Source organism: Parus major, chromosome 5, assembly GCF_001522545.3.
Source record: "Parus major isolate Abel chromosome 5, Parus_major1.1, whole genome shotgun sequence".
NCBI classification, from domain to species: domain Eukaryota; kingdom Metazoa; phylum Chordata; class Aves; order Passeriformes; family Paridae; genus Parus; species Parus major.
The window spans coordinates 40,161,491-40,172,964 of record NC_031774.1 but is presented as its reverse complement, the minus strand read 5'-3'; the positions used below and the strand labels follow the sequence as shown (position 1 = coordinate 40,172,964).

The 11,474-nt window shown below is 47.1% G+C and overlaps 1 protein-coding gene across 1 annotated transcript; it reads left to right on the top strand.

Annotated features, from left to right (window-relative positions):
• Nucleotides 1–2,374: 2,374 nt before the first annotated feature.
• ZDHHC22 (zinc finger DHHC-type palmitoyltransferase 22) lies at nucleotides 2,375–11,103 on the top strand. Its single transcript, XM_015631561.2, has 2 exons — nucleotides 2,375–3,317; nucleotides 7,536–11,103. The coding sequence occupies exons 1-2, from the start codon at nucleotides 2,759–2,761 to the stop codon at nucleotides 7,799–7,801; spliced, it is 825 nt and encodes a 274-aa protein (XP_015487047.1). The 5' UTR covers nucleotides 2,375–2,758; the 3' UTR covers nucleotides 7,802–11,103.
• The last annotated feature ends 371 nt before the right edge of the window (nucleotides 11,104–11,474 follow it).

Genomic DNA, 11,474 nt, shown 5'->3' with positions numbered 1-11,474 from the left:
CCTTCCCTTCCCTTCCCTTCCCTTCCCTTCCCTTCCCTTCCCCTCCTCCCCCTGCTTTGGCTACAGCTTTTGATGTTCCCTGTGCAGCAGGCTTAATGTCTTTCATGAGATGCAGTCCCCTCAGTCGGGAGTCTTTCATGACATGAAAAGATTTCTCTGCAATTTTTTTTTATTATTATTATTTTGATGTAAGCTGTTAAAATATGGAGAAAACACTGTCTGATTATTTAAAGATAAAACCTATACTGGGTCATGTATCTCTATTGCAAGGCTCAGACTACTTTAAATTGATGAGTTGAGGGAATATTGGAGGATTTTTATTCTCAGTAGTCGTGACAGGAGAATGAGGGAGGTGGGAGTGAAAACTAGATCCGTTCTGAGCAGCTTCTCCTTCAGTTCTGCCAGAGGTGTCTCTTAGCTGTTCGTCACCGCAGATCCAGTGCCTACAGGCTTGGTTTGCACTTGCTTTTGTTATTTCCCCTTCTTTTCCCAGAAATGTTGAACCATGAAAGTTATTGGGGAGAAAAGTTATTTCCAATAAAGAGTCCTTGAACACTCTGTTGCTGTCATCACCTTCCATGTTAGTCACCTCCACGTGAAGGAGACAAGCACAGCCGTGCTCTCCTCCAGTTCTCTCTCCCTAGAAACTGAGACATGAAACACACTTTCATTTTGCTCTGAACCTTCAGGCAAAGGGAGAATCTCTTGTGGATTCGAGAGTCTGTGCTGAGGTGCTGGCCAGTAAGCCTAGGACCCAAGATTATATAAAATGCATTTTTCTTTGACTTTTCACCAGTGCAGGATTTGACTGTCTGGGGACACAGCTGCAGTCCAATAGCCCTCTTCTCTCCCCTTCCCCTGTCATGGGTGGCTCATCTGTGGAGGAGACAGGGATGTTATTCATCAGAGCTGGGAGGGTACAGCACGTAGGTGTGCAGGAGAAGGAGAGGCTGTGCACAAAGCCCGTGTAGACAGTACAAGAAGAGAGTGGGTGGGCAGAGGGGGGTGAGGGTATGTAGCTGTCAGAGAGCAAACACATGTCTGCAAAACTTCTACCAGCATCAGGCTACTGCTACTGCCCAGGCACCACCTGCCTAGATCAAAGCCTTTCCTGCTTGTGTTAAGGGAGGCTTTGAACCTGCAACGACTCCCCCCCACATTTCCTCTTGCCTCCAATGCTGGTTCCAACAGGGGCAGCTTTGGGGAGGCATGGGGACACACAGAAGCCTCACCTTGCCTCCCTCACCCAAACCGTGGGAATGAACGGTATTCTGCGAGCTGGAGCATCAGAATGCCTCTTCCCACCCTTCTGCTCTCCCCTCGGGAGTTGTCAGGACCTCAGGGGCCCAGGAACACCTTTCCCTTTTCCTGGCCGGGTTGTGCTCGGTGGGAGGTGGAAGGAGCTGCAGCAGGTGCGGGTGGTGCTGAAGGGACAGCTGCGATGGAGACCGGCCGGGGCGGGGGCAGGAACACGGGGAGGCTCGGGAAGGGAGACGACCGGACAGGAACAGGACGGGGGAGGGAGCTGTAGAGAGGGAGGGAGAAGGAGAAGTCCGGCATTGAAAAGCACGGGGCAAGGACAGGGACAGAGAGAGACACGGGGCATCGGACGGAAAGAGACAGACACGGGGCAGAGGCAGAGAGAAGAGGGACAGGAAAAGAGCAGGAAGGGAGAGGAAAAGGAAGAGGAAGAACAGGGCAGACTCCGGGCTCCGGCTCGGCTGCCGTGGGGCTCTCGGCAAGGCCGGCTGTAGCCGCGGCTCCGCCGGCTCCAGACTCGCCGGAACCGGGCGGCACCCGCCGCGCCTGGGGACAAGGGGACTGCAAGGTGGAGCGCGCAGCCCGCAGCGCCGCGGGGCCGAGGCGGCTCCGGGGCCGCCGGGCTCTGCAGACACCGGCCCTGGGGAGTCCTTCAGGCTGCCGATGTGGGTGTGCTCGGCGTGCCGGGGCACCCACACCGCCACCCAGCTCGCTGCCCGCCGAGTGTGGCCGCGGGGCTATCCTGTGCCCTGGCGGTGCAGGCTGAGCCCCGGGGCCGGGGGTGCCCGTCCGTCTGCCGGGGATGTGTCGTGCCCGGCCGGAGCTGCGGCTGCAGCTGCGGGGCTGCCCCGGCTCGGTAGCCGAGCGCCGCAGGTTGCATCCGGACAGCGCTTGACCAGCTGTTTTGTATATTTTCTAATTTCGTGCAGAACAGGGCAGCGGTCATAGAGGTAATCTGTAGATCCGTGGCTTTAAGGGATAAATTAGAGCATTGGATTTGATCCGTATTGCAGTGGATTAGAGCAACCTCTCCCCCCTCCCCTTCTCCTCCTCCCACCCCTCCTTTCCAATTCACTCCCCCCTCCTCCAGCACCACCTTTTTTCCTCTCATGCAATACCAAAACTGACCCTGCCTGGCAGAGAGACTCTGCTAGGCGAGCAGAGCAGTGCTCACATCGCCAGCACACCGCGGGAGCCGCCTCTCCCCTTCCAGCCGCTGCAGCCCCTCCGGGGCACCGCTGCTGCAAGTTCCCCGGAGGCTGGCGCCGGGGCCGGGGTGTCTCCTCCGGGAACAGGGGAGCGGTCGCTGCCCACGGGCTGTCCCCTTGCCTCGGCCCGGCAGGGGCCGTGGGGCGGCGGCGAGGGAGAGCGGCCCCCGGAGGGCATTTCCCGAAGGCAGCGGGGCCGGGACCCGGCAGGAAATGGAAGGATGAAGTGTGCAGCCGGAGCGGTGATGTTCCTTCTCTCCTTGCTTTCCCCAGCAGGAACGTAATCCGCAATGCTTGTTCTCAGGTTGCTCAATGTTGTCGCTCCAGCCTACTTCTTGTGCATCTCCCTAGTGACCTTCGTCCTCCAGATCTTTGTCTTCATCCCCAGCATGTTCAGAGACCCTTCCACCACCCAACTTTTCTCGCCTGCTCTGCTGCATGGGGCCCTCTTCCTCTTCCTCTCAGCTAATGCCCTGGGCAACTACGTCCTTGTGATCCAGAGCTCCCCCGAGGACTTGGGCAAGGACTTAAACTTGGGCAAAGGAGCCGAACTGGCAGACTGGCTGGATGGAAGCAGGTCCCCTGGCTCAGCCTTGCCCAGCACTCACTTCTGTAGACTGTGTGCCAGAGTCACCCAGAGGCATGACCACCACTGTTTCTTCACAGGGAACTGCATCGGGAGCAGGAACATGCGAAACTTCATCATGTTCTGCCTCTACACCTCCCTGGCTTGCCTTGACTCCCTGGTGGCAGGCATGGCTTACATTTCTGCTACACTTTCCATGTCCTTTGCGGACCCACTGGCCTTCCTCACTCTTCTGCCTCACTCCATCAGCCAGTTCTTCTCAGGTAAGGACTCCTTGCTCTGAGATGAGGAGCATGTTCCTCTTCCAGGGCTCTTGGGATGGGGGACCTGATCTTCCTTGGATAGCCATCTGTGTGGAGGTGTGGTAGGGAAATGGGAAAGAGGGGCAATTTGCTTTCTTTGGAGGCTACAGACAGTCTTTTCAAAAGGCTTTGCTTCACCTGAAATAGAAGCTGGGACCCACTCCAGGTTACATCCATAGCTATATTCCCAATGCATTAGGTTCTGGAAAATGCCCCATAACCAATTTGGTGGTGATAGAACAGAACTATCTGTTGTGCAGGGCATGTGTTGTAATTAGACAGAAGAGATGGATTTCACTGCAGGTATGGGCAATCTTTTGCCTGTGCTGTGGTAGAGGTGGGGTGGTCCTCTAGGGTTTCTTACCCTACAAATCTGCAGGTTCCCCCATATCCCAGCAGGTCTATCTTATCCAGGTCCACTCATTCCCTTCACTGTCACCCACCTCCTGCCTCCTGGCAGTGCAAATTTATTGAGATCTTTTCATGCTTTTAGCACAGGAGATTTGGGTTCAGGCAACAGAAACCAAGAGAGGAGTTAATGTGATGTGATTACCTCCCTGTATTGTGACCCCAATATGGGACACAAGTCCACAAAGAGCCAGGGGAAATTCTCTTTGCTGCTCTTTGCAAAAGCTCCACACCAAAAGCAAATACCTCGTTCTTCTTCCTACCATTCCTTACCCTTCTTTCTACTTCTTCCCCTGTCCCCTCTTTCCCTGCCTTTCCGTAAATCTCTACAACCCTTCTCCTTCCCTCTCCTGATTTTGCTCCCATAACTCATCCTCTGCTCTTGCAGAGCAAGAAGCCTCGCCTCTTCACTTTTCAACACACCCTCAAACTCTCCAACCTCAACCCTTTCTCCATCCAAACCCAAGAGTTAGACAGATCCTGCCCTCAGAGAAGGGATTATGCAGACAGCCTAGACTGTTACTCTGCCCTGAGAGCGGCTGCAGAAAATTGCCATCTCCCCCCTATGCAGCTCCTGCTTCATACACTTACATCAGCTGTTTCTAGACTAAAATAGGTATCCCGTATATTTTAGCTTTGCAGGTTCAGCTGAGCTCAGTAAGAAGGGAATCTCTTTTGGCTTGTGCACTGTCACCAGAAGTGTTGATTAAGATCTGAGTGTGGAGACTCCACTGCTGGGAATACAGGAGCCAGAGAGGCCCCAGCTTGCCTTTCAGATTCCAGGCTAGGTTGCCATCTGAAAACAAATATCTCTCTACTTGGCAAATTTGCAGATTTGTCATGATAATCACTGAAAGACAATAAACATGAAATCCTGCCATGACATTTTTATGGAATCATTTTTCCAAATAGAAGAATTTTTGTAAATAATGTTGCATGAGCTTTACTAGCATTAAAAACATTGGGAATGATTTTCCCCTGTGCCTAAGCTCTGTTCAGCACAGCAGTTTGGGAGGGGGAGCAGGGATATGGGAGGAGATTATCAAGGAATTAGTTCCCTCTGACTCTGAGGGCTCATCTGCACAGAGGTGGGTCCTGGCATATGTTTGCAGAGACACTGAAGGACCCCTGCTCTGGTGGCAGCAACTGTGGTGCCAAGACATTACGTGGGCACTGTTTGAGTGGGACACAATGGGTCTGGGTGCTGAGCTAAGAGCCAGAACACCCTTGAGAGGTAGCAGCTTCCAGCAGCTCCCAGCAAACCTCTAGTTCTGCTGAGAACTGCTGCCTCACACAGCAAGATACAGGCATGTGGTGTCCTGATTGCTTGGGAGGAAGGGCCTGCTGGGTTTCTACCAGCACATTTAACCTCCATTGCAAGAAAGAAAAAGTCTTGAACAGTTACCTGGAAGGGCTGCTCACACAGTGTTTTTCAGTGAATGTAACTATTACTTAAGGGTTGTTGTATGATCCAAACAGAGGACTGTGATAGCAGGGAAAAAACTTTATCTTTCTTCTTCTCCATCATGCCCACTGTACTGCAGAAGTAGTAAAGGAAGATGAAGGGTTAATCTGCTGGTCTTATGTCAACTAAGTGTTCCCTGCTTTCATGCTGGGAAAGTTTTCAGCTGGCTCATTCTGCCTAGACTGTACTTAGACATGGATTTCAGAATCTGACCCAAAGTTGATAACTACAGCCTACAATACAGCTTTTCTGGCATGGATAATATATGGCAATATGAGCTTGAGATCACACTGGGTCACTTAGAGCAAAAAAGAATCCAACACTAAAAGAGACCGTGGGGATGAGGGGAAAATCATCCCCTCATCAGTAGAGAGCACTACTGTAAACATGTCATATTGGACTACACAAAATAAATTATAGAAAATGCTTTATGTAGGTAGCCTGAAGAAAAAGTTTAAAAAAATCATGTATCTGGAAAGGATGGCTCAGAGATGCTTAATATTTTCAAGGGGAAACAAGGGTAATTACTTCTTGAATGTTGAATTTCAGCAAGCCAGATAAATAAAGCTTACAGGTGCCTTGCAAAGGGTCTAAAGAAAATGTCTCTCTCCATATCCCATCTCAGTATCAGCTGCGGGAAAAAACCAAATGTCTGTCACATTCTGGTCCAGCAAAAGATGGAAAGAGAATCCAGTATTTAGCTCTCGGCTCCCTACCTGGTAGATTAAGTTCTTCTGACACAATTGGTATGAGGATTTGTCATTATCCTAAGGGGCTTGTTCTTCTCTTGCTGTGTTGCATACGGAGCCCACTGAGCTGAATGGGATCTAATAAGAAGGGAAAGATGACATTGCATTTAGGAAGAAAACTGAATGATTCCTGCACCTTTTTCAAGTGAAGACAGTCTCTGAAAGCTTGAGGCTATAGTCAGTGTCCTTATAAATTATCCTCAGAGGAGTCTGCCCCAATCTCTCACTTAGAACACTGCCAGGTGGAAAAGATGAGATTCAGAGACTGCAAAACCAGGGGATACCACCTCATCCAGCCTTCTGCATAAGGGAAGCAAGAGATGCATATCCAGTGACTCTTCTGTTGAGCTTAAAACCTGAAGCACCTACGTGCCTCTTTTAGGCAGCACACCTCTATTGCCCATGCAACCCCTGCTTGATCACAATTGGTCTTGTAGGGCCCATGCTCTTCCAGAGAAACAGAAGCATGTGAGAGCTTTTTTTTTATTTCTAAACCTTATAGCAACCAGTGAAAAGATATAAACTATTTATATCAGTATTGACACACATTTAATTTCCTTTGTGTAAATATTCCTGTGTGTAAATATGGGTGTTTAATAATATACCAACATGCACAAAATACGTGCATAAACATCATATGGGCACACAGACAATATTATATTAATGGGTTTAGATCTGCTTACACACTGAAAGGTCACTCAGTGACACCTGCTGTTATACTAATATTTTCCAGAAGGAGTTCTAAAATCATTTTAGAGGAAAGGGCTGCAGAATATTTTTATTCAGATATATTCATCACAATTATATACTAAAAACCCCCCAGCTGAATTAGCACCTTCAGATACTGAAAGCATTTTGAGTATTCTAGCAGCAGCAAATAAAAGGAATTTGGATTGTATTTTAGAAAGGTTTCTGTTTCTTTCTTGCATTCACATGAAAACTGCCTTGCCCCAAAGGTAGGAAAGTCACTATTGATTTTTCTTTTTTTAGGATTATATGTGTGTGTATATATATGCACACATATTCCTATAGTAGAGACGGAGAAAAAGAGAAATCTGATATCTTTCTGCCTTAATACAAATCTGATATCTTTCTGCCTTTGTGTTAATACAAACAGTAAGGTTTCTAGAAGGATCTACATGTTGTAGGATCCACTTGTCTTTTCAAAATCCTAGAAATCTTAGATTCCCTGTGATGAGCAGGTAAATCCTTAAACAAATTAATCATTGTTCAGAATTGTGTTGGAGTCTTATTATTGTGAAGACTTTACTTCTTTCTGAATTTGTCCCTGTAATCTAGATCCTCACATTTACAGCAAAAGGAGAAGTGTACAAGAGACCATTATCATTTTAGTATTTCCACAGCTGATCCATTGTATCAGACACTACAAAGGAAATAATTTAGTATAGTTAGAGCAACCAGCCTGTCTTGTTCCTACCTCCCAGCTTGCAGCCAGAGAAAACAGGTGGTTTGTTGGTTCCTGGGGCTGTGTTACACCACATGTTGGGTATGTCTAAGCTCTTTCTTTTATTGTCCTCCCTCCCTTCTGGCTTTCAGGAGCTCTCCTTAGCTCTGAGATGTTTGTCATCCTCATGCTCTACCTCTGGCTTGGGATTGGACTGGCCTGCGCCGGCTTCTGCTGCCACCAGATGCTGCTGATCCTGCGTGGGCAGACACGGTACCAGGTGCGGAAAGGAATGGTGGTAAGAGCCCGGCCCTGGAGGGAGAACCTGCAAGAAGTCTTTGGCAAGAAGTGGCTGCTAGGACTTCTCATCCCTGTGCAGAACGTGGAGAGTAGCTACCGTAGGCAGAAAGAGAAATAAAATTCCCGTGCATGTGTGTGCATCCCACGCACACAACACCTTCCCTGTTCTCTCCCACCGTCTCCTGGATCACTACAGAGCTGGGCTACTCCATCTCTCGGGATTGCAGCCGCTGTGGGAGGAAAGGATGGGCTATCAAACAGAATAAATTTAGCATATTAACATGGAAATCACAAACCATGTAGATGAGATACTGCAGCTTAGTAGTCACATCACTGCACCTGCATATGTGGCAACAGTCTTGAACTAGCAGAAAACTTAGTCAGACCCTCTGGCTTCCTGTCTGAATCCCCCAGCCCCCAGCCCCATTAGTCTCTTTATATAGTCTTAACAAATTGCAGTGGGAGCCTGGGCTGTTGTGGAAGACTGTAAAAATGGTGTCTAGTCTTTGGGAAGTTTTTGTGAAGTGCCTTTTTGGCTCTTATATACTTGAGGTAGCTTCACATGAAAGCATCATTCCAGAAGTGTTTGGACAATGATCTCAGGTACATGGTGTGATTCTTAGGATTGTCCTGTGCAGGGCAAAGAGTTAGATTTCAATGATCCTTGTGGGTCCCTTCCATCTCAAGATTTGATTCTTGATTCACAGTACTGACAAGCCCTTAATGACAGAAATGCAATGCAATCAAGCTATCCTGGGAACAGGCTATGAACATAGTTAATGCATCAGGAAAACCTCTCCACAGGCTAGAAAATCATGAGGAAAACAGAAACTGAGAATTTTCTCATTTCTGTTCTTGATCTGTTCCTTATACAAGGATAGGTCAAGACTGTACCTCTGCTACCTATTTTTAGCAATCCTTTGTCCAATGACAGAGCCCAGGCAAAGCTGCCCTTCTGATGGGGAGCAGCAAGCAGATAAATCATGGTCAGATGGAGGGACAAGGAGAGGAAACCACAAAGGTGAATGAAAATGCTGTGTTTGAGAAGCTGTGTGATGAGACAGGCTGTGCATACCTCTGAGAGACACAGAAGGAAGTTTGGCCACACAGCAAGCAGTTGGGAAGGTGCCAAGAGCATTGCTGCTGTGTCAGAGCCCTGATGCATCACCCTCTCACAAGGGACACCTGCACCATTAGTGCTGTGAAGAGTTCAAAACCCCAGAAGACAGGGAAGTTTTCCAGCCCGTCAGAGGACTTCATTTTGCACTAAAACAAACAGAAAAATTCTTTTTTTGACAGACATCCCTGCCACACTTTAGTTACAGGCCCTCCAGGGCAATTCCCTCTCACATTGCTGTAGAGGGGTAAAATCAACCATGTTATAACTCCATTAAGAATGTTAATAGAATTACTACAGGGACTAATCAACTTCATGTGTCACTAGTTTTTTAGCTGCAGCAGCAGCCCATTAGACCAGTGCTGAGATCCTATGCTTTTAGATGCCTTAACAAAGGATACCATAACATCTCTACCAGGATCATAGCACTGAACTCCCCAGCAGCTGCAATGAGAAGCCTGTTTTGGCAAACTGCATCAACTTATGTGGGCTGGATAGGAATCCATTGCTTCTCTTTAATAGGCTGGGGAGTATGCTGACAAGCCATGAAAAATGTTATTTCTTCCTCAGAAAGGCTCTTGGTGCATTCCTGATAGTGGAATGCACCTTGCTTTTATCCTTGTGTTTCTCCCAATCCAGAATGGAGTCACTCATTCCTACAGGCTCTGTAACCATGTTTGACCACTTAACACTTGAATACATGTTTGAATCAATAACAAACAAAGTCAATTGTGATGAGCAGATTAGCCTTGAAGATATACTGGAGAAACCCTTAGCTGAATAACTAAAACATGGAGGATATACATCCTTCCACACTGTGTGTGTTCGCATGAACACACCATTGTTTCCACGTGTAATATGCTGTATTTTCTCTAACAGTGAACAATAAAAGGTATTCTGATTTTTCACATGAGCTGTATTGTGCTTTTTGACAGTTAGCTGTCACTAGCTGTCTCTGTACATTTGTTACAGCATACACACAGATGTGTCAAAGGCAGAAATTAGGATTAGTTTATTACCTTTCCCAATAATTCATCATGTGATTTTTGACAAGTCCTTCCATCCTCCCTACTTTAATGTAATGACCAATCTAAAAATACATCTAATAACCAATTTGCAGACCCATTCTCATTTCTATTTATAAATTACACTACCAAAGTCATAGCTTGTCAATTCAAAGCTATGGGAAAATTAAGCTATTATCATCACCCACAAACAGCATCTCAACATAAATTTTTCCTTCCTGGCAAATGATATCAAGGTGAGCAGACAGTCACCTAGACATTGGAACCAGAGCCAGAGCCTCATGCTATACACTTTGCCTTGGAAGGATTATTCTTGTTCCACAGGATTATTCTTGCTGATCCAACTTCTCCACTTTTGTGGATTTCAGGAAAACAGGCTTTCTATATTTCAGGCAGAAGCTACCTCCCACTAGCAGAAATTATGGTTTGACATCTTTGCCCTCTGCTTTTGGCTTTTGAGGGACACTGCAGTCTCAGGCAGCTCATGGCACTTGGCACCTGCTGCCCCAGTGTCTCAGGCTGTAAAGCTCCTTACGGCTGCACACTGAGAAGGGCAAAACAACTCAGAGGTTCAGTGGGCCACTCTGCAAGGACAGAATCCACCCAGTACATTAGCTGCCCATGAAGCCTGCTGCCTCTTCACATCAGGGCTGGATCATGCCTGGCCCCTGTGTCAGGGTAACAGCTGTCTGCTCTTACCACAAAATTTCAGTCCTTGCACAAGCACAGATAGATCCCAGTTTGAGTCACTGCAGCACAATCACGCACAACTATTCTTCCTGTCAGGCACCTGTGTTCCTGGCTGGAAATTGCTGCATCACCATTTTATGCAGCTAAATTGTTCATTTGCAGCAAACTACTGGATTTCAGCAGCCGTGGTGGGACTTTCAGATGGATACAGCCTTTACAGTTATGATCCTCTGGGATGGAAAGAGCTATAAAAATGTAACATTAGACTGACCCTGTATATTGGCTTATTTCTCTGCTCATTCCAGTGTGCAGACTGCCCTGTTTGGGGTAGTGGTTCTGAAGAAACAGTTAAGAGTATTTTTTTAATTAGTCAACTGCCCTGACATCCCTTCCTTATCATACCTTTCTATTCTTACAGAAATCCTTGGCAAGAAAATTTAACAGGGCTCAACAACTGTGAACAGAACCTTTGCTCTTAGCTGTGATTTAGTAAATGAAGGCTGAGCTCAATGGCAATGTCACAAATTCTAAATCTGTTCAATGCCTCTAAAGTTTTCCAAGGATAAATAATAAAAGCTTCTCATCTTCTGTGCTTAAAGAGTCATTACTTACTATTTGCATTTCATTACATAGCAGCTGCAATAGCAAATATATTTTGGAACATGATTTCTTGTGACAATGTCTAAATACTTGCAAAGGTTTTAAAAATAAAGCACTTAGGCTTCTCTGGCTTTGGAAAATCAGATGACCACCAGATTTCTTCTCTGGTAATGCTAGTGTCTGAAGTAAAAGCTCCCTATTGCTAAAGATTTTGCACAGAAACCACAGATGTTTGCTTAGTGGCTTGTCTATTTTAAGTGTGACTATCTGAAAAAATTATGTCACCTCCAAGGTCTCAGAAGTCTTTGCAATGGCAAAGGGGGTGCAACTCTGAAGTAAACCAGAAATCTGTTCTTGTG

Bases quoted from the DNA above. Each gene is read 5' to 3' on its own strand.
- ZDHHC22 (XM_015631561.2), top strand. From the start codon at position 2,759: ATGCTTGTTCTCAGGTTGCTCAATGTTGTCGCTCCAGCCTACTTCTTG. The intron at 3,318-7,535 runs GTAAGGACTCCT...TCTGGCTTTCAG, and splicing joins CATCAGCCAGTTCTTCTCAG to GAGCTCTCCTTAGCTCTGAG.